The sequence below is a fragment of the Sphaerodactylus townsendi genome, linkage group LG02 (genome assembly GCF_021028975.2).
Source record: "Sphaerodactylus townsendi isolate TG3544 linkage group LG02, MPM_Stown_v2.3, whole genome shotgun sequence".
Taxonomy (NCBI): Eukaryota; Metazoa; Chordata; class Lepidosauria; order Squamata; family Sphaerodactylidae; genus Sphaerodactylus; species Sphaerodactylus townsendi.
In genome coordinates this window covers 124,088,471-124,114,279 of record NC_059426.1, presented here as the reverse complement: position 1 = coordinate 124,114,279, position 25,809 = coordinate 124,088,471, and the positions used below count along the sequence as shown (strand labels likewise).

Sequence of the window (25,809 nt, the reverse complement as noted above, 5' to 3'; positions counted from 1 at the left end):
CTTTTCACGGAGCTCCAATCTGGGGAGCAAAACCGCTGAGAAATTAGAGAGTGTTCTTTGTTTCTTGATGCGTTTATTGGGTCTTCCAAACTCAGTCGCATTATCAAGTTCTTTGTTTAGAAACCGGAGCCAAAGACAATTTTTTTTCGGGTTTGGCTCTCTTTGTTTTAAATACTGGCCGCCTTCATTATAGATTCTCCCGGCAGTCTCACATATTTTCTGTTAAGCGACCACTTCCACTCCACTTGGCACACCAAGATTATCAAGCAAATAAACAAGATAGGTGTAGGTTTTGACGAATTCCTACTGATGGGTGAAGAAAGGCTTTTCGGTTTTGAAACAAGCGTACTCTTGACATTGAAGGGCAGCTTCTCACAGCTGGAGCCTGCAGAACTTGTTCTCCCACATTTTATGGCATTTCACCACCATTGCCGGGTTTTATGGCTAAATATATGAGTAATTTAATCAATCCACATCTCCGCAGATATTTTATGCTTGCCCGGCTAAATGGGTTACCGGCTGCCCAAACAAGAGGCAGATATCATAGCATCCCACAGGAAGACAGGACTTGTTCGCAATGCCGGGCTCCACCGAAAACAACTGAACCGATGCTCCTTCATTGCAAAGATTTGGCAGTCTATCGGTTGCTTTTTCTCGAGGCCATCTTGAAGAAATTTTCAGTGAGATCAGACAAGGAAATAGTTTCACACCTGCTTAGTGACCATCATCCCCACACTACTGAATCAGTTGCCAGGTTTTTAACAAAGGCACTTAGATCAAGAGTGAAACCTTTGTGTAAATTTTAGTCAATTGGTTTTAACATAATCTGTATTTTACCACTCTTTATATGCCATTAAAGGTTTTGTATTTGTATTTGTTTGATTTTATTAATGGTCTTTTAAATATATTTTAGCCACAGGGAAAGGTAGCATACAAATAGCAAGAATAAAGAGAAAGCAAAAACATAAGAAACTAAAAAGAAAGAGAAGCAGAATTAGAAGTACCAACGTGTGAAGAACACATTTAATTAGATTAAATGAACCACCTTAAGAACCATATGGCCAAAGTGTGGTTAAGAGTAATTTAAATGATATAAATATTTAACCTGTGAAGAGAACGTAGGTACTATATGGAACAGGGCACTTACTTTAAAGAGCCTTTTTTTGATCTGTTTGTCCCAACTTCAGCCTGGAAAAATAATAGTAGTAGAATAACAGACAGATTTTTTAAAAGCTAAAAAAAGAAGTTGGTTTCTTTTCTTTACTTCTTTAGTGATTACAGCAAATAAAGATCATCCTTCAGAAGAACACAAATCTCCAGCTTGTATATTATTTCTACAGCCTAAGGATCACTTTATATGTATTGTCAAAGGCTTTCAGGGCCAGAATCAACCAGCTGTTGCGGGATTTCCAGACTGTGTGGCCATGGTCTAGTAGTTTTTGCTACTAACATTTTGCATACATCTATGGCTGGCATCTTTAGAGGCATGTTATGATAACATGTGTTTCAAGCAATTTAGAACAACAACAAAAAATGGAAGGATTTGAGAATTTTTGAAATTTCTTTCAGCTCTAAAATTTATATATGGAAACAGGCTACCTCTGGGCCTCTAGGTGGCAGTGCTCTGCAAGTATGGAATATCAGGACAAAAAAAAAGACAACCATGAATATAAATTGATATTTATAGAACACACTGTTATCATTAGTTTTACAAAAAAGATAGTAAAGTATGAATGCAAAACTGTTTTATGGTATTTCTACTATAGGTAATCAAGGTGTAATACTAATACATTTAAACCTTTGAAATATTAAAATGTATTTTGTCAGCTGAGTTTTGTTATCTGAGCTTTCACAAAAAATATGAAGTACTTACAATGGCAAAGTATTTGAAAAATATTTAATGGTGATAACATCTACTGCTCAGCTTCAGTAAAACTTTTGTTATCCAGCACTCATGCAGAATGGGGTTTTCCAGTTAATCAAATATGCCCAAGTCCTCTATCCACACAAATCTGCAACAACCAGCCTCTACCCTACTAGGACAGACATGGCGGCAGCAGTAGTCTAGGGATGTACAACACATTAACATCAAATCTGACAGCTCTTGAAGTGGAGTTTATTGGAAGGGGGCAGGACTTATAGGAGCATGCATTTGGACCATTGTAGAACTTGTAAAACATGTTTGATTGGGGGATACTGGTGCCTCGGAGTCAATAAGGCATGTTAGGTGGTGCCCTTGTAGAACTTAGAAAGGAGAATGTATCTCCCAATCAGACACTCTCCATGCCAAGTTCAACAAGGGCACCACCTAACATGCCTTATTGACTTTGAGGCACTAGTATCCCTCAATCAAGCACGTTTTACAAGTTCTACAATGGTCCAAATCAGGGACGTAGGTATAGATTTTTTATGGGGGGTCGGGGGGGCCACACCCCACCCGCCCCTAGGGCATGACCACGCCTCCCCAAGCCCCGCCCCTGGCCTAGCGCTTATAAAAGCAGCTCTCCGAAGTCGGGGATAGCAGACTCCCCTGCCCTGCCCTGCCCTGCCCTCCCCCTCCCCTCTGGGCAGAGGCATAGAGGGAAAATGGAGCCTGGTGCAAAATCTGAGTTTCGCCCCAGGCAGCTGCTGGAATCCACCCCAAACAGAATCACTTTCACGATGGCGTTTTAAACTAGAGAGCCCAAATTCTCCTTTTAAATCCACCTTAAAGGGAGAATCTGGGGCCCCTAGTTAAAGAACATTGAAAGTGATGCTGTTTTGGGGTGGATTATCCCCCACCCAGAAACAGCATCACTTTCAATGTGGTGTAGTGGTTAAGAGCAGGTGCATTCTAATCTGGAGGAACCGGGTTTGATTCCCTGCTGTAAAGGATTCAATGGTGTTAATGGTGAAGTAACCTTGAGTGCATTCCACAGCCCGGGCGATGGGCCAGATGCATCGGCGGAGACTTTATCTTTGCGCGGGAGATGAAGACTCCGTTCCCATGGGAAGCAGGAAGGGGGGATGGGGTGAATGGTGTTATAACCTGTGCCTCTGGCGGGAAGTGCCATTCCTGCCACTACGTGTATGTGAGCTTTCTAAGATGTCTTAATAAACGGACTTTTACACCCAAAAAGCCTTTTATTTCTGCTTCTATGGAATTCCTTACATTGTGGCAGGAATCGGAATTCATCTATATTCCTGTGCAGTGGACCTCTTGTCTTGCGATGGAGAGGTTGACAGTTACTGCGGAAGGTGCGGTAGCCCCCAAAGAGGGCTCCGACCTTTCCCTTCTAGATCTGGAGGAACCGGCAGGAGAACGGGCCTAAGCTGGTGGCTCTTTCCTCGCCCTCGTATCGCACGAAGTCTTCCTTTACCTCCGTTGGAACGGGGAGTGGACGGACGACCACCGTTTATAAGGACTTCCATGAGTCGCTTAGTTTGCTGTCTATGGATCGAGCCTGTGGATCGGATCTCTACCCGTTTGCTGCGTGGGATTACAAACCCTCAGATGCAACCTGTCATGGAGGAGACGGGCTTGACCACCTTTCATCACGGCAACCCAGGAATCCATTGGAACGGTTCCTGGACTCGTATTTTGGTGATGCTCCCAGGAACCACCGCGGGTAAGTGCACTGGGGCCCGGCCCAAAGGACACCGGGACTAAACCTGGAATTGAGGAGGGTATCCGCACCGCTTCCCAATCGACCCCTGATCCCGGCCAGCTTAACCGCACCTGAGGTGCCTCGGGAGCCACCGGTGGCCACGGGCGGCTCACGGTGTCTCTCGACGCCTCGCTTCCAGACGACGAAGAGTCCGCAGAAAGCCTGCACTCCCAGCCGGATCTGTTCCTCTCCCATCGAGACTTGGGGATGAGGTAAGGGGCGACTCGCGAGATGCCCAAGAAGCATGGACCGTGAACGCCAGCTATGGGAGGAGGAGCGAGGGCACAGTTGCAGCAAAGAGCGCGAAACCTGCAGAGGGACCGAGGCAAGCGCCAAAGAGAAGTCCAGCTCGAAGTTGGACCGCATAAAGACGCGCCTCAAGCGACAATATGCCCAGAATCTGTCAGTCCATGATAAAGTCCTGGAACACTCCAGACTGGATTTACAACGGCAACGCGGCGTTCAGGCTCTCTCTTGCCGCGCAAAGTGAGCTCACTGGAAGCCCTTAAACGAGGACGAACTGGCTAAATTGAACGAGAAAGCTGCTTTGCATGCTTTAGGATGCATTGACTTCGCCAAAGGAGAGGGAGCTGGCTCGTTGAGAGGGAGCTAAGGAGGCAGCAGACCAGGAAGCCCCAAGTTGGAGTCTATGCTGTTACTGAACATGCCGCTTGCTGGGGGGCCACGTAATCGGTCCTGCCACCCAAACGCCAGCGTGCACCGCCAGCGCCCTCCGATTCCGCCCCCCGCATAACAGCTGCCTGCTCCAACCTGCTCAACCCGCTAACCACCTCCCAGCAGGCGCCAAGAGCCGCTGAACGGGCTACTATCGCCCCCTCGATACCAGCCCGTTTTGATGGGACCGGCTTCCAAACTTCCCTACTTCATTTTGCAACTCAATGCCCACTTGGAAGACTATGATGATTTATACCGGTCTGGAGCGCTAAAAAAATACGTGGACATCGGGCTCAGTCCTGGATGGGGCAGCAGCCGACTGGTTAAGTGACTCTTTTGGATTTGCAGGATGAGGACTCTGCGCACAGTGCCCGTGATTCCTCCAAGCCTTAAGAGCAGCCAAGATCCAGGTATGCCGAGAATGAAGCTATCCGCACTATCAAAACCATCCAGCAAGGCAAACGCCCGCTTGCAGAATTTGCCCGTGAATTTAGATGAAACGCTGGAACTTCCTCCTGAGTGGCCTGAACGCATGAAATGCTAATACTTCTCGGATGCTGTGGGCGGCAAGCTCATTGAAAGCGGTGTTTTAATTCGGGTTCTCGTACTATTGCAGATTGGATCCAGTTGGGAGTCCCAAGTGATGAAGAGTCGCTTGGATATCTGCCGTGCGGGGGGCATGCGCCCAAAACCACTACTGTGTCCACCAAGTCAAAGCCCAGCCGCTACGAAACCACCTCTGAGCGCCCGTCGCCGACTGGGATTGTGTCTTTACTGGGCGGAGGGCCAGGTCATCTAGCCGCCAACTGTCCCAAGAAACAAAACCAACCGCTCCAGCTCCGGCGCTCCGTCTGCCAAACGACCACGCAGGTAAGGGCCGCATCCTACAGGCTCGCCTAAAAGCGGTTACCGGAAGGCGCACCCAGGAGGAGGGAAGCAGCTGTTTGCCTTTCTTCAGCCCCATGGACATGGGCCCACCTCTGACCTTGTGAGTGAAGGCAAGCGCTCCCATTACTGTTCGAAGCATTTCTGGCCAACCCCGCTAAACACACTGCATTATAGCCTCGCCCTTGTATTAGTTCCGCTGCTCCACTGCTTAATGCGGCCCCAGGTGGCAGAGGAGCTAGGTCTGGACGAATTCTCCTGGCTAAGCCCATACCATTCACCCAAATGGGACGGCAGCCCCTCGGAACGGTAAGGACCGCCCAGTACAAAAACACAGCCCGGTTCTCCTCCGCTGCGCCGACCATTGGGAGAGAAATTAGATTTTATTTTGGCGCCAGTGGCTAAACACTCCATAGTTTTGGGCATGCCTTGAGATTTATTGTTACATGAACCAAAGTTCATTTGGAAAGAACGGATCCCAGAATTCACTGACCCTCCCTGCGGTGAACATATGAATTGGGGAGAAACCCAACGTCTCCTGACACCCTCCCTGGCTTCCTCAGTGATTGCTCGATTCTATTGGCATCCCACCTGCATATCATGATCTAGCCAGAGTTTTTTCAGGAGCAGGGAATGCCATCAGTTGCTTACCACAGAGACACTGACTGTAAGAATTGTGATGATACAACCAGAGCAACTACCCAAAGGTAGAATCTACCAAGCATGAGTCCCAATGAGGGAGAAGGAACTTCGCCTTCTTGGACAAGAACCTTGCTCGCTGGTTCATAATGGCTACCAGAAACACCTGCACGCTGCTCCGCTTTGTTTGTAAAAAGAAGATGGGTCTTCGGCATGCACAGATTATCGAGGAGGTCTCAATGCGGTCTCCCTGTCCAATAAATATCCTTTGCCTTTGATCAAGGACCTTTTAGATGCACTTTCGGCCAAAGGACGATTTTACTAAATTGGACGAGAGAAGCTTACTACAGAGTCAGAATTGCTGAAGGCTATGAACACCTGACCGCGTTTAACACAAAGTTTGGACAGTTTGAATACTTAATAATGCCGATGGGTTATGGGCCCCGGGGCTTTGTATGGCCCTTATCAACGAAGTTCTCCATGATTTATTATACAAAGGGAGTTGTTGTATACTTAGATGACGTTTTAATTTACTCACAAACCATAGAAGAGCATGAAATATTGGTTCGAGAGGTATTGAAACGCGGCAGCCGACAACTCTCTCTTTGCCAAACTCTCCAAATGCTGTTTTCATCAGACCTCCATTGACTATTTGGGTTACGGATCTGCTTCGAGGGCTTGAAAATGGATCCTGCTAAAATTGGCCTTGCAGTCCTCCAATGGCTCTGCCCCCACCAGCGCAAAGAACTCCAGTCGCTTTCTTGAGTTTTGCTAATTTCTATCGTGACTTTATACCCCAATTAAGTGAACTGACTCTCCCTCTCACAGACCTCTTACGCACTAAGGGTAAAGATCCACTGTCCGCCAAGCCGGGGCCCCTTTCCTGGTCTGAGGAATGTCAAACAGCTTTCAACTCTTAAAATCTCGTTTACCACGAACCTATCCTAAAGCACCCTGACCCAGATCTCCGCTTGTGGTTCGCGTGGATGCCTCCCGGACAAAAGCGAGGGCAGCCCTGTTTGCAGAAAAATAAAGATGGTAGGCTGGTTCCGCGGTGCTTATTTGTCTAAAAAATTCTCTGGTGCGAACTCAACTGGACTGTGGGGAGACAAAGAGACTGCGGCTATCAAAGTAGCACTCTCCACTTGGCCACTGGCTGGAAATTTCAACACCCTTTCAGGTTTGAATTGGGATCATAAAAGCCTGGCAGCTCTTTCCACCCCTCAAGATAATCCCTTAAAAACAACCGTTGGGCGGGCGATTTCTTTTCGTTTCTCTTTACAGTCCATTTTTCCCTGGGAAAACCAACAAACTGGCTGGCTACCGAGGAGGGTGGAGCTGCCTTTAATGGTGACATTCCACTTTTCACTTCTTTCCCCCTCCAGTTAGGGGTTGTGTCACCGATCTCAAACGTCCACTTCTCCTCCACCCCCCATTCCTAGTCTCGTCTCTCCTTTCCTGCGGGGAACTGGAGGAGGCGGGGCTGCACGAGCCTCCAGCGGACGAAGGTGACTCCCAATTGCGTTTGGAGAATGTAGTTTGGCGGAATGTTGATGCGATGCCTCCCCCTCCGCCAAGCAGGTTCTTGAAGCTTGCCACGATGCCCGCTTAGGCTGGACATTTTTGGCTTTGAAAACTCTGCATTTAGCCATGGCAGTTCTGGTGGCGCAATGCATAAAGACATTGAGGCATACATTAAAGGCTGCTCGGTTGGGGCAGAAGCCAAGGCCATCCGGGGAAAGCCCCATGGGCTAGTGAAACCTCTCCCGGTGGCATCCCGCCCTTGGGAAGACATCTCCATGGATGTTATTGCAGATTTGCCGGAAAGTCATGGCAACACGGTTTTGTGGGTGGTGGTAGACTTATTCTCTAAGCAAGCTTCCATTTTATTCCATGTGCTTCCATCCCTCCCGGCTCCTAAGTTGGCGGCTGTTTATTCAACATGTTTACCGTCTCCATTCGCCCGTTAAGGTGGTCTCCGACCGCTGACCCCAATTCATCTCAAAGTTCTGGAAAAGCGTTTTGGGGTTGTTGGGGCCGCCCGTCGCCGCCACTTCTACCCGCACGTTCAAAGTGGCCGAGGCGGAGAAAGCGAACAGAACCTCTAGAGCAGTATTTACGTTGTTGCACCAACTACCACCAAGACAATTGGTCTGCGGAAGCATTCCGTTTATGGAGATCGCAGCCACCACAACAATGCGGTTCATAGTAGTACAAAAAAACCCTTTGGAAATTGTGTCTGAGTCGCTCCTTCCGCCCGTTGCCACAACTACCAGCGGCAGCTTTGGACCCCCAGAATTTCAACAATGGATTTCATCCCTAGCCGGGGATGGAAGTGGATCCAGACCGCCTTACAACAAGCAAAAGGACTCCCAAAACTGCAGCGGATAAACACCGCTTTCGGATTTTCCTCGTGTGGGCTCCTGGGTGTATTTATCTACAAAAAAATCTCAGAGGCGTGCATAAATATTCCAAACTTGAGCGAGAGATTTGTTACCTTTCCAGATTACTAAAAGTGATGATTAATGATGTCACTGCCCGCTTAGATTTGCCTAACTCTCTTAGTAACATCCATCCTGTCTTCCATTCCAGCTTGCTCAAGGAGGCTCCGGCTTCCGGGATGCCTGGCACGACCGCGGAGAGGCCCCACCGACTATTGATGGCCCAGCACTTCTGAAATTGACGCTTATCCTGGACTCTGCGCTTTAATGTAAGCGCTTGCAATATTTAGTCTCTTGGGTGGGATATTCCTCTGGGTATAATCAATGGGTTTATTCGAAAATATTGAAGCCCCACCCTTATTTCTGCTTTCCACCGGCGCCTTTCGCGCAAACCTGGGGAAGGGTCTTCTTTAGGGGAGGCAGAGTGTAAAGGATTCAATGGTGTTAATGGTGAAGTAACCTTGAGTGCATTCCACAGCCCGGGCGATGGGCCAGATGCATCGGCGGAGACTTTATCTTTGCGCGGGAGATGAGGACTCCGTTCCCATGGGAAGCAGGAAGGGGGGATGGGGTGAATGGTGTTATAACCTGTGCTTCTGGCGGGAAGTGCCATTCCTGCCACTACGTGTATGTGAGCTTTCTAAGATGTCTTAATAAACGGACTTTTACACCCAAAAAGCCTTTTATTTCTGCTTCTATGGAATTCCTTACACCTGCTCTGCCACTTGAGCTGTGGAGGCTTATCTGGGGAATTCAGATTAGCCTGTGCACTCCCACACAAAATCCAAATCCAAAACCTTTATTAGGCATAAAACCAGTGCCAAGAATTTCAAATACAATAAAAAGATCTGGTTTCTCTTCAGATCGTATAAATCTTTCGCACTCCCACACATGCCAGCTGGGTGACCTTGGGCTAGTCACAGCTTTTCGGAGCTCTCTCAGCCCCACCCACCTCACAGGGTGTTTGTTGTGAGGGAGCAAGGGAAAGGAGATTGTAAGCCCCTTTGAATCTCCTACAGGAGAGAAAGGGAGGATATAAATCCAAACTCTTCTTCTTCTTCTAAACTGAGGACCTCAGATTCTCCCTTTAAATCCATGCCGAAGGGGGTGGATTTAAAAGGAGAATCTGGGGAAATTTGGGGGGTGCCTGCTATCAGGGGTGCAATTGTTAAGCTAGAAGCACCAAACTTTCAGGGTATCTTTAGGAGTCTCTCCTAATGATACTATCCAGGTTTGGTGAAGTTTGGTTCAGGGGGTCCAAAGTTATGGACCCTCAAAGGTGTAGCCCCCATCTTCTATTAGCTGCCATTGAAAACAATGGAGGATGGGGCACTCCCTTTGGGAGACCATAGCTTTGAACCCCCTGGACCAAACTTCACAAAACATGGGTGGTATCAGTAAGAGACTCTGATGATAATACATCCCAGGTTTGGTGAAGTTTGGTTGAGGGGGTCCAAAGTTATGGACCCTCAAAGGTGTAGCCCCCATCTTCTATTAGCTCCCATTGGAAATAATGGAGGATGGGGGCACCCCCCTTTGGGAGTCCATAACGTTGGACCTCCTGAACCAAATCTCACACCAAGACCCTGGTAGTAATATCATCAGGAGAGTCCCCCCCAAACAATCCCTTGAAAGTTTGAATTGCTGCTAGTCCAAACAAGTGCGCCCCCCCTGGCAGGCCATTAAAACCAAAAAAAGCACTCAAAATAAGCTTTAAAAACCCATGTCAAAAAAAAAAACGGGTGGTGAGGAGCTTTTGGACGCCAATGAATGGGGGGGGGTTTTCAAACCCGAGAACCCCCCCCTTACCTATGTGCATGGTCCAAATACATGCTCCTATAAGTCCTGCCCCCTTCCAATAAGATCCACCTCAAGAACTGTCAGATTTGATGTTGATATGTTTTAACGTCCCTAGACTACTAGCATGTGTAGCTGGAACCTTCCCCAAGCCAGATTCACTGTCTGTCTTCTACTTCAGCAGCAGTCAGCTACTGGGCAAGCAAACTGTGTCTAGTGGCGTTCTCCTCTGGCAGAGAATCGCAAGGCAGGATTGAAGGCGCAAGTTGAGGCTTCTCAGGATGATGTCAGTTCAATAGCGCTATCTGTCAAAAGTCTGCGGGAAACAGCTGGGATGTTAAGGGGCTATTGATGTGGGTAGCCAGGAGTGGTCTGAAGACATGCAGGCTGCACAGGGGCTGATAAAAAAAAAAAGAAGCCGTTGCCGGTATTTGGTGATGCCAGTTAACTGAGCATTCTGGATAGTCAACTGTCAGATAACAAAGCTTTGACTGTACTTTGAAAAGCAAAATGCCCCACTTTTAGTAGAAAAAGGTTATGGTGGTAGATGGAAATTGGTTAAATGGGTCGTTAGATTAAGAGATTCACATTCTTCAGGATATACAGAAAACACACAGGGATTAATGTATTTAAAATGTTACATCATCTGCTGTTAAGTTTTTATTTATTTATTTATTTATTGTTTCGATTTATAAACCGCCCTATTGTAATAGAAATGGCAAATGGTAATTTTGAAATAGGCCTATTTAGATGTAAGAAGTTTAAAGATAACTCCTTTTGAAAATTCAGATTGAGTAATAAGCACAATACTAGGTCACATTATCTCCTGAAGTCTGGGATATGTAATTTAAGTTGTAGTAGGTGAACTGGATGCTCCTAAATGCACCATGAAGGCCTGCATTGTGAAAATCTCACAGTAGAATGTCCTTTGATTCTAATGCACATGACAAGTTTACCTCAAACTTCTTACGGGCTCTACCAATCAGGAAGACTGGAGTTCCACTAATGCAATCAGGCTTTGATGTTCTCTTCTTACTGCAGTCTCCTAAATCTGCCCAAAAAGTGCTCCAGAGGATCTAGGAGGCCTCCAGAAAGGTGTATATTGTGGTACAGGGAGAGTAGAAATCAGAAACGCTTTATTCTCTTGTGTTACTGGAAGCATCTTCTCTTACCTCTTACCTCCAAAACAATATTTACAAATCCCATCAGTTGGTATTCAAAACAACTCAGGTTGGGTCCTGAGGGGGCCATGTTGTGCAGTTCATTTCCACAATATGAAGAAAACTAGCATTTTACTGCATTATATTCGTATGACCTTTTCAGGGGAAAATATGTGCGTGCATGTGTTGTCTCATCTGGATACAGCTTTTTAACTACAAGAAAAATACCAGTGCATCTAGATTTGATTTCATAGACAGAATACAGTACCTTGTATCGCAAATGTAACAGTACGCATGCATTTCACACACTGGGAAAAAATTCCAAGTTTCATATCATCCCCATCAGTTAAAGCTAAAAAAATCTGTAGTCTTGCTGTAGTCCTAAGATGCCTCAGAGACAGCCCCACAGCCAGTCACTCACCCATCTTTCCCAACAGTTAATCATGCTTTCTCCTGGAGCCTTTGTCTTGTAGCATCACCATCCTTTTCCTCTCAAAAAGTCAAATCTTGAATAGTGAACAAAATCATGTAAAGCTGATATAATTTGCATGGTTAGAGTTGAATCCACACTAATGTTTCTGTGCACACAAAGGTATCTGTCTATGTAGAGTGATTTTCACACCTTCCCCTTTCAGCAGCAGCCCCAAATCCTGTTCATGGGAATCCTCTCTGCCTCAAATACAGGATTTCAGGGGCATCTTGGGTTGCCAGCTGCAGGAAAATTGCTGACTGTGGGTGGAAATCCTTGTGCCCATGGAAACGTCTACTTTGGATCTAAGCCTTTACACGGAGTGAAGAATTCATGTATATGGCATAAGCAAGCACAGGCAACCTGGTGACAGGATAAGGGTTAAAGCTAAATCTTCCTTTGATTTCTTAATGAACCAAATAAAATAAAGGTATCAGTCCCAATTTTCTTAGCTGCCATGAAGCCATGCCTATGAGACGATATTGGGACAGAATTCACTATATTGCAATTATCAAACCCCAAGATTTTCACAGAAAGAGTGGAGGATCCTGGGTTAGACTGTTCTTTCAGTTCCATAACTTCTCTTGATTCAGATGAGATGACAATAGAAAATGGAACACAAACAGGAGTAAAAGCTTAGTGATACCATCTATGCTATGTGTCAGAATGGTCCCTACATTCCACAGATTGGCTGGTCTGATCAACATTACATTTACTGCATTATATTTATGCTCTAAGTGCTCAGCATTTTTGCAATGTAGTTACTCATAAATGAAGGAACCAAAATGAATGTGCTAAAGGCTTGAAGCTAAAATGAACACCTGCCATGGATATCAAGAATAAGCTGCAAACCAGTTTTACCAGTACAGAAAGCTATCCACTAGTTTCAGTCAACATTCCCTTTATTGACAAAACATATACCCACAAGGTAACTCCTTCAAATATTAGTTAACCTCTTAGCAAAGCAGTACTTCTTTGGTTGAACATTTTAATATCTGCATGGATAGGACATATGAAAAACCAATGACATTTTGTTGCTGCTACAAATGCTTCACAGTATTTTGAAGAAAGTCAAACAATGCAAAATTAATGCAAGCAATTCACCATAATTAAATATGGCATAGGCAACAGCCGTAGATGGTTTTTAAAGGGAACTGGAGAAATCTACAGAGAAGGATTAAATCGACCCTTTATCTGATCTAGTGGTGCTCCCTCCCTCGGAAGATAAACAGGATAATCGCTTCAGTAGCTAAAAAACTGATATATTTTCAAATGTTAATATAAATATACTAATTATAAACATAATTATAATCAGTGAATTCCTGAACTGAATTCAAGATTTGTGCAAATTATCTTTCTCATTAAGCTTTCCCTCTTCCTTCCCAAAACATGGAAATTTTAAAAGAACTTTTAGTCCAAAACATGCTTGTAACTTCTGTCCAAAATAGTAAAGCCATACTTAAAACACATCTTTATACATCTGAATACATATTTGTGGATTCTGGTGCATCATGAAGGCATGTCAACTATAATGGGTGGACAAACTGATACCTTCCAGAAGAAGGCAGTTTTAATTTTTTTAAAGAATGGAGTCCCTGTATTACATTATTAAAGTTCTTTCACTCTCTCTTATTTTTGTATAACTGAAATTATGTCAGTCCTATCCAAACTCATTTCAATATTTTGATTGCAAGCACAGTGAGAACTGGCTAACACAACATTAATCCTCCCACTGCCCCCTGCACAAATTACAGGTAGTTTAAAAGGCACTTGGACAAAACCTTTTAGTGAAGGGCTTTCAGAATTATAGACACAGGTTCCTCATATGCTATACTGCTCATTGTAACTTGTTTGGAATCTTGCATTTAATTCAAGGATGCTTCAAAAGTCAAAAAGTGTTTCCATATCATAAAATGCAAAATTATAATGACCACTACGCATTGGTTTATTTCACTGAGTATATATCTGTTGAACAAACACTGGGAAGGTGCATTTGACATAGCTACTTCCCAATGAACATTTCCCATTATGCCTTTCATGATTTTAAAAAAATAAATAAGTGACTTTTGCATTCCTTTGAAGTTGCCCTAAAAAGCCTTGCAAATAACTGTAATCTCAGGTATGTTAAACATTTACATGGCTTTCATTATAACATACTTTAACATTTTCACAATATGTCTTGTTGCTTCACCTACAAAGATTTTCTATGTGATGGAGGCACAAGGTGGGGTGGTAAGAAACTGGGGAGTTCATATCCCTCCAATTTTATCTTGATGAGATGTTTTGCTAGTGCAAATTCTTCCTCGTCCAACATACCGTCACAATCACAGTCTGCAAGCTTCCAGATTTTTCCCAGGACACTGTTTGGCAGTTTAGAAGTCAACATTTCCTTCTTTGCACTGGCCCCAGAGATTCTGCCATTGATTGGAGAAAGTGTGTAAAAAATCTCATCATATGCAGGTTTATCTCTAGCAACAATCCATTCCTCTTCATCAGCTCCTTCTTTGGCACCTTCCCCATAGCCATGGTCAAATGGTCCTGCTGTGGTGCCATCGAATGCCCCACCTTGAACCATCTGTGTAGGCATGCTGCGCTCTTCCTGGGTGATCAGATTCATTAGGAAAGCAACTTTATTTGACAGCATGTTATCTACACCTTCAATCAGCTTCGGTTTTAGGGAGTGGAATTTGGTGAAGTCATACCCTTCCAGTTGTTCCTGTGAAACGACAAAACAGAGTGACAATAAGCCAGAACACTGGTCATTCATCATTCCTCGATGAAACTGCTGTCCTTTGCCAAGATTCAACCTAATGACATCAGAATGAATGTTACATAAATGCCTTACATACAAATAGGTTAGAATGTAATGGACATGTTTAAATTTCTCTAGAGTGCCATCATCACTTTACATTACATAACCATCACAGGAAAATACCATTTAAAAATACGTTCTTTAAATTTTTTTTTATTTATTTAATTTATAGTCCACTTTTTCACTGGGAAGCCTGGACTGTTCCCTTCTACTACAGTTCTAATCTCTTTTCAAAAATGCCCTCCTGAACACTTTTGCATTTTATGTATTTTGTGGAATGAGATAAGTGTGGAGTATTCCTAATCTCCTCAGATAGGCTGGTCTACAAAGCGGGAGCCACCACTGAAAATTTCTATGAACAGGCAGGTATCAATGGTACATGTTTGTACCATCTTCAGAAATGAGTGTGGGTACAAGGCCATAAACAGCTTTGGAGAAAATAACCAGAGACTTGAATTAAATGGTAAATGGTCAGTAACCAAAAGAGTATTTGCAGAATGGCCATGGCATGTATGTTTTCATTGCCTCCAAAAGGTTCTGTTTTAGGAGGCAGCTGATTGACCATTTTTGCAGGGTATAGTAAAGTCACCATTCACTGGTGTTTCCAAGCAGTTTTGGCCTATGAAACTCACAATTTAGCTCAAAGGGTTTCAAGCTGACACAAAAACATAACCTCAAGAGGTGGCAAGAACATTTGCAGGCCTGGAAAAAAATTCTACTTCAGCTGAATTCACTTCATTAAAAGTGATGTATAAGCAGTCCTAATTGCTAGCAGCTGCTCTTAAAACAATTAAAGGCTTGTTTTTGCTTTATTTCCCCTTACCAACTTGCTTCCCTATTTGCCTTCTCTGTTTCACAAGGGTTCTGGGGAACTGGAAAAAATACCGAGCGTTCTGGTGATATCTTTACTATCTGCACAAAACTTTCAGAAGAAAGGCTGTGAAACCCAAAGCAGGTGTTAACTTTGAGCAAGGCAGAAGTAAGAATACTTTCACTAATGTACAGTTTCTGCACTGAACCCTGTGTACATGGGTTCAACAAAGGTTAATCAAACAAGCCATATATTTGAACAAAACAAGATACTTTATGTTTTGTGCTGTACATTTAAGCCAGATAAAAGATATGTCACTCAAAATCCTGAATATTTTTAACATGCTATGGGGCAATTTATACATTGAGGAGCTTCACTCTCATTTTTAAATCAACATTAAGCAAGTTGCAACTTGCAAAAACACTCAGAGCCACAACACTGACAGTTGGAACACTGAATTGATGTGGATGATACACACAGAGGCACCATGGTTGTTTAACTGCAGGATAGAGCCACAGTAGAATAACCAAGTAACCAGGTATAATGAACAGAATTCAGGGATTTAATGCCAGGGCAAATTCTTACTGGGTTGTAATCAGTACAGCTTTTTCATGAGCACAAGGATCTCCACCGATGGAATGAAACTTTCTCTACTTCCCCTTCTTGTGGTAGTGTGGGAAAACCCCCGAAATCCTGTTCCTGGGTGGGTGGGGGCTCTCCACAAAGAGCAAGATTTCATGAGGCACTAAGAGCCACCCACGGGAAAGGGGAGCCAAGAAAGTCTCACTGTGTGGGTGGAATACCTGTGCAAACAATATGCTGGAACCAACTCACTGGGGTATACTTTCCATGTAATACTCTTTCTCAGGGAGTAAAGATGTTTGTTTCTACAGCCAAACTGTAATTCAACAAAACTTTTGAGATACTATACCTGCATTTTCTTGACTTCTGGGAAGTCCCCTGCGGAGATCTGATGTTCCCGTTGCAACTGACGATAAATCTCAGGAAGGTTGTTGATGAGTTCTCGCTTCTTATTTTCTTTTCCAAATACAGCAGGCATTTCCTTCTTTAGATGGCTAATAATGTAAGCATGTACCTAAAGCAGAATAATGGCAATGTAAGTTTAGAGTGCTTTTTTCAAACGGCAAAAGTCTCAAAGGTCTCTGTTTATTATATTGATTAGACCAGATAAATATACCATTGTTAAGACAGACTTATGTTTCCCATTTTATTAGTCAGCCTAATTTTGAAGTAAAAGGAAAAGTTGATAAATCCCCAAACAACCAGAGAGAGAGAGAGAATGTGAAACTATTACTCAAATGAAAAAAAAATAAAAAATTAATTTTACAAAATCTGTGAATAGGAAAAGGACCTCTTCCTATAATAAAAAAGGCCTGGGCCATATTCTCAACATTTGGGAGCGATGTGACTCTAATATCAAGACGGGAATCCAAGAAAAAGGCCAGCCCTCCTGAGTTTCTCCCCTTAGTTTTAGGTTTATGGGCTGGTACATCGTATACAGTATAGCCCTCTAACTGGGGCTTAGATAGAGACCAGGACTCTTGAATTAAGATGAAGTTGAATCCTTTAAGGTAATTAGTAACTTCATTATTTTTAGCCTTGGACCCCCATCCTGCTATGTTCCATGAAAGGATCTTGATATTAGGGAAATGGGTGAGTTGGGGGGGGAGTCACAAGCGTCAATCTATTTCCACTAGAAGGTTAAGAGAATTGGTTGTATCATATAGGACACTACCATTGCCCTTTCCAGGGACCTGTTTTCCCGGGTTTTGGTACATTCTGCCCTTATGCTCTTTACTTCCTACCCCCCTCCCACCCTGAGGGGTAGATAGAGCCTTCTTAGTAGCACTTCCAGTTGGAAGAGTTTCACGGGGGGGTTCAGTCTGCTTAAGTTCCAATAGTTCCTGTGCCCACGATTTTCCACTTTCCAGTTGGAACCAATTAGTGACTCGGATAGGGTGCAATTCCACATCAATATCTACCGAGTTCTCTTTGTGTTCTTTTCCTTGGCCCAAGTCAGTTACAGGAGGGAGCAGGCTCCTGTCGGGAGAAAGCTCTCAAGCTCCTAGCATTGAGACCTTCATCCAGGTCAAACTGTGGGCTATTCAAATTAGCCTGATTGGTGGAGGCAATGTTAAAGTAGACTGATCCAAAGCTCCTTCCTACGGGGAGGTGGGCTGGAGTGGTCTTTCTGCTCAACTTCTCCCGAGAAGGATTAATATTACAGATGACAGTAGAACTGATTTGACAGCCTGCTTGGAATCTGGATTCTGTTTTGTGCTTCCCTATACCAATCTGTTGGTTTTCCACGCTCTTTGTCGAGAGCTTGATGTGTAGAAGAATATGGAGTTCCCTGAAATTCGTTTACTTGAGATACAATAAGAGTAGCAAGAGGGTTTCCAAAGGTCATCAAGAACTGGAGGGTTTAGTGCAGTCTGCATCTACTTCGGTCTCAGTCAAAGCAGTTGGGAGGGGGGTAGAAAAGGAAGGCTTTTTTGTTGGAAGGCAATGGAGATGGAAGCAGTGGCTTTCTTCCCAGGTCTTGGAAAGCGCGAGTTGGATATATCCCCTTAGAACAAGAAACTCCTTGTTTACGTAGCCAAGTAAATGGAGACTGGGATTGTTGATGTTTTAGAAATGTCAATATCACTCTTTACAGATTGTATCTGCTGTTGTTTACCCAAAGTTTCCACGGAGGACATGTCAATCCTCAATCCACCCCTCACCAGTGATCGAGAGATGGTAAACAGAATCCTGGGTTATTGTCCAGGATGGTCGGAATCCTTGTAATCTGTGAATCATCAGACAGATTTTTGTTTGATAGAAGGGATAACTTACAGCTTGGCTCCTTGCTTTCTGGCCATATGCAAAGGACTCTGGATGGAGAGATAGGAGGGCTACGGAAGAGAAGTTTATTCATTTTAGAGTTCAAAAGTCTGAGTTCCCCATGGAGATATGCTCAAAGTGTTTCAGCTTAATCAGCTTGCACAGGCTGGATGATTCCAGCAAGTCCATGAGCTGCCCCTCTCCCTTCTTGTGAGTATCATTTTTCTCTCCAAAGGCCTCATTTGCACCATTTGTGCCTTTAGCAGGAGCAGTTGTTACTGCCTCTTCAGTTAATTCCTCATCTGGTGGAATGGCAGCATCAGTTGACAAAACAGAAAACCGATTGGAGAGCGGGACCTGGGTTAGAAGGAAATCACTCCATTTCTGGTTTTGTTTTAGCTAGTCGGGAGTGTAAGTTCCTCAGGCTCTCTCCCACGTTTCCTATGCGCCATTCCGTAATTAAATGTGGCAAAAAAAAAAAAAAAAGGGGGGGGGGCTGTCTTCTCTCTCTCCTTCCGAGATTAAAAACTCATTAATACTTCAAAGGTCCAATAAAACACCACTTCAACAAACAATAAAACACTGGATCCGTGAATGATTCCAGGGCTCTCTTCCACGGTCAGCAGGTCAGTGCCTTATCTTACTGTATTAAAACACCTCTGTGTGGGTGTGGTGGCTGGGAGAAGCCGTAGAGAGATAGCGCTCATAAAATTCCTTTTATATATATATAAACACAAGTCCGTGGGTAAAATATCAAGGGCACTGGCCTTGAGAGATTATTTCAAGCAGTTTCTGGCCACTAGCCCTGTGAACTACCATGAAAAGAATTTAAAATCCGGAGAGAGAAAAGCAACGTTACCACTCAGACGCCATCTTCCATCTACCTCCCGTATTTAATTCATTCCCAATCCTCTTCCTATACACAGTGATAATTACAGAATTCAACTAAAATGGCCTTTTCTACATGTGTTGTTTACAGAAACATTTCCCCTTCATTTTCCCTTCACTGTTTTCCAGAGCACTTTAACTGCAATGCTTTTTTCCAATCTGTTTCCAAGCCAGCCTCCCTCGAGGGTTTAATTTTTTCCTCACTGTCATATTGAACTAGAAATGAAACGTTGAGGCAGAGGTACAAAGAAGCAGGGGCAATTGGATCAGCTTTTCCACTTCATATTGAATTAGTGATGTAAAGTTAGGGTAGAGAGCATATTTGAAGCGGGTGATTGCATCAGCAATACACTGCTGAGATGTTGGGGTGATGGAAAAGAGTACTTGGAGTAATTATGAGGAGACATTTTTGAATTTCTGCTTCAAAATGTAACTGAACAGTAATGCTAGAGCATCTGTGCAAAAGGGCTCTGCATCATGGATGACATCTCACCACCATCAGGAATAATATGTTTTCAACAGTAGCATGTGGAATACATGCAACTGAACAGACATAGGGGGGGAATCAGAGACATAGGTAAGGGGGTGTTTCTCGGGTTCAACCCCCCCCCCCATTGCATGTCTGAAACTCTGCCCCCTCGTTTGTGGGTTTTTGCATTTTAAAGTGGTTTTTTGTTTTTGGCCTGCAGGGGGCGCGGTTTTTAGGCTAACGGCACCAAAAAAAGTTACAGACTCCCAAAGGATGTGTGTAAAGGATTCAATGGTGTTGATGGTGAAGTAACCTTGAGTGCATTCCACAGCCCGGGCGATGGGCCAGCTTCTTCGGCGGAGACATTATCTTTGCGCGGGAGATGAGGACTCCGTTCCCATGGGAAGCAGGAAGGGGGGATGGGGTGAATGGTGTTGCCAACCTGTGTGTACTCTGGCGGGGAGAAAGAGTCATTCCCTGCCACTTTCATTGTATATGAGCTTTCTAAGATGTCTTAATGTAAGCGGACTTTTACACCCAAAAAAGCCTTTTATTTCTGCTTCTATGGAATTCCGCACATTGTGGCAGGAATCTAATTCATCATATTCCTGTGCAGTGGACCTCTTGTCTTTGCAGTGGAGAGGTTGCGAAAGTTACTGCGGAAGGAATGCGGTAGCCCCCCCAAAGAGGAGCTCCGACCTTTCCCTTCTGGATCTGGAGGAACCGGCAGGAGAAACCCGGAGCCTGCGCTGGTGGCCTCTTTCCCGTCCCTCCCTCAGCACGAGTCTTCCCTTTACTCCACGTTGGAGCGAGGAATGGCAGCGACCATGAGAGACTTCCTTGTGAGTGGATTTGGGAAACTGTGCAATGGATTGGCGCCTGTGGATCCCGGATCTCTACCGTTTTCGTGTGGATTACAAACCTCCAGATGCAACCTGTCATGGAGGCGAGGCGAAGCTTGGCCACCTTTCATCACGGCAGCAGGAATCCATTGAGCGATTCCCTGGACTTCGTATATTTTGGTGATGCTCCCCAAGGAACCACCGTGGCACAACACTGGGGCCGATCAAAGGACACGGGGACTAAACCACAGGTGGGAGGGGGGTATCGTGCAGCTTCCCAATCGGACCCCTGATCCAGACCCAGCGGCCGCCACCTGGGGTGCCTCGGGGAGCCACCCGGTGGCTGCAGCGACTTCACGGTGTCTCCGGCGTCACAGCTTCCAGACGGCGTCGAAGAGTCGCCCAGAAACCTGCACTCCCAACCCGGATCTGTTCCCTCTCCCATGAAGGGAGACCTGGGATGAGGAAGTGGGGCTGAGCTACGAGAGATGCCAAGAAGCATATGGACCCATTGAGAGCGCCAGCTATATGGGAGGAAGGCAGGCACAGTTGCAACAAAACCGCGAAACCTGCAGAGGGACACGAGAGCGGCAGCGCAAAGAGTCCAGCTTCGAGTTGGTTGTGCGTCTTACTGAAGCCAGCTCAAGCGACAATATGCCCAGAATCCTGTCCAGTCCATGATAAAGTCCTGGAACACTCCAGACTGGATTTACAACGGCAGCAGCAGCGTTCAGATATAACTCTGCGCATAAAGTGAGCTCACTGAAGCCCTTAAGCGGGACCGGGCAAGCAAATTGGAGCGAGAAAAAAGCTGCTTTGCATGCGCACCAGGATCACGATGACTTCATAAGCCGAGGAGAGGGAGCTGGCTGCGTTGGAGAGAGGAACTAAGGAGGCAGCAGACCAGGAAGCCCCAAGTTTGGAGTCTATGCCTGTTACTGATCGCGCGCCCGGTGCCAGGGGGGCCGCATTACCTGGGTCCACCACCACTAGCGCCAGCACGTAAGCGCCCGTTCCGGCCCCGTTACAACAGCTGCCTGCCCAACCTGCTCAACCGGCGCAACCCACCTCCCCAGCAGAAGCCAAGAGCCCGTGGAGCGGGGCTACTATAGGCCCCGATACCAGCCACGTTTTGATGGGACCAGCTTCCAAACTTCCCTACTTCATTTTGCAAACTCAGTATTGCCCACTTGGAAGACTATGATGATTTGCCTTATGCCGGTCTACGGCCTTGAAAAGTCACGGGACATCGGCTCCAGTGGTGTCACTGGATGGGGAGCAACAGCCGACTGGTTCGTGACTCTTTTTTTGGATTTGCAGGATGAGAACTCGCACCAGTGCCAGCATTCCTCCAAGCCTTAGGCCTTTCAAGATCCAGGCGAGAATAAACCCTATCCGCGCATCAAAGCCATCCAGCAAGGCAACGCCCGTTGCAGAATTTGCCCACAGTGAATTTGATGCGGCTGCTGGAGCCTATCCCTGAGTGGCCTGAGCGAAATGCGAATACTTCTCGGATGCTGTGGGCCGGCAAGCTTCGTGAAGCGGTGTTTTTAATTGAGGGTTCCCTCATTACCCTGGCGAAGATTGGATCCCAGTTGGGGTCCCAAGTGGCGTCGTTTAGGTCACCTTTCGATGCGGGGCCGCTGAAACTGCATTCCACCAAGTCAAGCCCAGCCAGCCCCTACCCGAAACCACCTCTGAGCGTTAGCCGACTGGGATTGTCTTTACTCGCGAGGAGGCCAGGTCATCTAGCCAGCTGTCCCAAGGCAAAGCCAGCAGCCAGCTCCAGCACTCCGTCTGCCAAACCACCCGCGGGTCAGGGCCGCCTCCACCACAGGCTCGTCTAAAAGCGGTCATCGGCTGACCCGGAGGGAAGCAGCTGTTGTCTTTCTTCAGCCCCCCATGGACATAGATTCCGACTCCTGGCGGTGAGTGAAGGCAAGCGCTCCCATTACTGTTCAAGCATTTCTGGCCAACCCGCTAAACACACCGCATTATAGCCTGCGGCCCTTGTGGATTCGGCTGCTCCCACTGCTTAATGCAGCCCCAGGTGTAGAGGGGCGGGTCTGGACCAATTCAGCTAAGCCCGCCACCATTCACCCAAATGTGGGCCTTTCGGGAGCGAAGGACCCGGCCCAGTACAAACACAGCCGGTTCTCCTCCGTTCGCGACCATTGGGAAAATTATTTTGAAAGCCAGTGGCTGGAAACCTCCATATGGTTTGATGCCTTGGTTGTGTTACATGAACCAAAGTTCATTTTGGAAAACGGATCCTAGAATTCACTGACCCTCCCTCGCGGTGAACATGAATTGGGGAGAAACCCGCGTCTCCTGACACACCCCTCCCTGGCCTTCTTCAGCGATTGCTCGATTCTATTGGCATCCCACCTGCATATCATGATCTGGCTAGAGTTTTCAGGGGCAGAATGCGATCAGTTGCCACCACAGAGACACTGACTGTAAAATTGTGATACAACCAGAGTATGGCTTACCCAAAGGTGAATCTACGCGTGAGTCCCCAATGAGGAGAAGAACGGTACTTGGACAAGAACCTTGCTCGTGATTCATGCGGCGGGCTACCAAACCACACACACCGCTGCTCCCGTTTGTTTGTAAAAGAAAGATGGGTCTTCTGACTTTGCACAGATTATCGAGGGTCTCTCAATGCGGTCTCCCTGGCCAATAAATATCCTTTGCCTTTGATCAAGGGACGCTTTTAGATGCACTTTCGGCAAAGGCATTTTACTAAATTGGACTTGAGAAGCTTACTACAAGTCCAAATTGCTGAAGGCTATGAACACCTGACTGCGTTTGCCTAGAAGTTTGGACAGTTTGAATGCTAATAGTACCATTCGGGTTAAGTGGGGCCCGGGGGGCTTTATGGCCCTTATCTTGAGAAGTTCTCCATGATTTATTGTACAAGGGAGTTGTTGTATACTTAGATGGCGTTTTAATTTACTCACAAACCATAGAAGAGCATGAAATATTGGTTAGAGGTATTGGCTTGTAACAACTCTCTCTTTGCCAAACTCTCAAATGCTGTTTTTCATCAGACCTCCAGTGACTATTTAGGTTACGGATCTCGCCCGAGGGCTTGAAAGAATGGATCCTGCTAAAGTCAGCATGAAGTCCTCAATGGCCTACCCCATAACCCATAAAGAACTCCAGTCTTTTTCTTGGTTTTGCTAATTTCTCGTGACTTGCTCACCCCAATTAAGCTGAACTGACTCTCCCTCTCACAGACCTCTGCAGCACTAAAGGGTAAGATCCACTGTCCATAAACCCGGGGCCCCCCCCTTTCCCCTGGTCTGAGGAATGTCAAACAACCTTTCAACTCTCAAATCTGCGTTTACCACGAACCTATCCTAAAGCACCCCTGACCCAGATCTCCCGTTTGTGGTTCAGTGGATACTTACCGGACAAAGCACTTGGGGCAGCCTGTTGCAGAAGAAATAAAGATGGTAGGCTGGTTCCGTGTGCTTATTTGTCTAAGAGAAATTCTCTGGTGCTGAACTCAACTGGACTGTGGGAGATAAAGAGACTGCGGCCATCAAAGTAGCACTCTCCACTTGGCCACTGGCTGGGGGGCTAAACACCCCTTCAGGTTTGGTGGGATCTCATAAAAACCACAGCAGCTCTCCACCCCTCAAGATGTCCATAAAACAACCCGTTGGGCGATTTCTTTTCGTTTCTCTTTTTACAGTCCCATTTTCCCTGGGAAAACCAATAGAAGCTAGCTGGCCAGCTCTGGCGCCTACGGGGAGGGGGGTGGAGCTGCCTTCTGAGACATTCAAGCACTGTTCTTCCCCTCCCAGTTGGGGTTGGCTGTCACCCGTTCTCAGCGTTCTCTCCTCCTCCACCCCATTCCCTAGTCACCGTCTCTCCTTTCTCGGGGAACTTGAGGGCCCGGGGCTACCCGCGAGCACCTCCAGCGGAGAAAGTGACTCCCAATTGCGTTTGGAGAATGGGTTTTGGCGAGGAGGAATGTTGATGCGATACCTCCCCTCCGCAAGCAGGTTCTTGAAGCTTACCCACGATGCCCGTTAGGCTGGACATTTTGGCTTTTTAGAAAACTCTGCATTTAGCCACGCCCGGCAGTTCTGGTGGCGCAATGCTCAAAGACATTAAGGCATACATTAAAAGGCTGCTCGGTTTGTGCAGAAGCCAAAACCATCGGGAAAGCCCATGGGCTATTGAAACTCTCCGGGTACCTCCGCCCTTGGGAAGTCATCTCCATGGATTTTTATTACAGATTTGCCGAAAGTCAGCAGCAGCCACCGGTTTTGTGGGTGGTGGTAGACTTATTTTCTAAACAAGCCCATTTTATTCCATGTGCTTCCATCCCCTCGCTCCTAAGTTGTACGGCTGTTTATTCAACATGTTTACCTGCCGTCTCCATTTCCGTAGCCCCGTTAAGGTGGTCTCCGACCCGCTGACCCCAATTCATCTCAAAGTTCTGGAAAGCGTTTTTTGGGGTTGTTAGGGGCCGCCCAGCCATCGCCGCCCTACCCGCGTTCAAAGTGGCGAGGCGGAAGCGAACAGAACCCTAAGGCAGTATTTCGTTTATTTACACCAACTACCGCAAGACAATTAGTGCGAGCTTATTCCGTTCGCGAATGCGCCTACAACAATGCGGTTCACCCAGCGGGTACAAAGAAACCCGCTGAAATTGTGTCTAGTGGCTCCTTCCCACGCCCGTTACCACAGCTACCAGCGGCAGCTTTACTGGACCCCCAAATTTTAAACAATTGATTTCATCCTAGCGAGGGATGGAAGGCGGTCAGACCGCCCACAACAAACAAGGACTCCAAAACTGCAAGCGGATAGAAGCGCTCAATTTTCCCTCTGCATTAATGAGCTCTTGGGTGTATTTATCTAAAAAAAATCTCAGAGGCGGTATAAACAATTTCCAAACTTGGCAAGAGATTTGTGGGACCTTTTCAGATTATAAAGGTGATTAATGATGTCACTGCCAGCGTTGCCTAACTCTCTGCGTAACATCCATCCTGTCTTCCATTCCAGCTTGCTCAAAGGGCTCCAGCTTCTACGATGCCACAGCGCGACCATGAGAGGCCCCACCGACTATTATTGATGGTCACAAAGCGCACTATGAAATTGGCTATCCCTGGACTCTCGCTTTAATGCATGGCAGCTTGCAATATTTAGTCTCTTAGATTTGGGATATTCCTCTGGGTGCATAATCAATGGGTTTATTCGAGAATATTGAAGCCCCCCCACCCTTATTTCTACTTTCCCGCAGCCTTTCCGCGCATAAACCTGGGGGGGGAAGGGGTCTTCTTGGGGAGGCAGGGGTGCCAAAGGATTCAATGGTGTTGATGGTGAAGTAACGGAGTGCATTCCACAGCCCGGTGATGGGCCAGCTTCTTATTGGAGACATTATCTTTCTTGGCGGGAGATGAGGACTCC

The 25,809-nt window shown here is 46.1% G+C and overlaps 1 protein-coding gene across 1 annotated transcript in view; it reads right to left on the bottom strand.

The window, feature by feature from the left end:
- Positions 1-12,597: 12,597 nt before the first annotated feature.
- EHD4 (EH domain containing 4) overlaps positions 12,598-25,809 on the bottom strand; it is a 33,846-nt gene continuing 20,634 nt past the window's right edge. Inside the window, exons 5-6 of the mRNA XM_048486557.1 lie at positions 16,268-16,432; positions 12,598-14,429 (exon numbers count right to left, since the gene is read on the bottom strand). Of these exons, the coding sequence (XP_048342514.1) occupies positions 13,905-14,429; positions 16,268-16,432 (690 nt within the window). The 3' untranslated portion in view covers positions 12,598-13,904. The remainder of the gene's footprint in view (positions 14,430-16,267; positions 16,433-25,809) is intronic.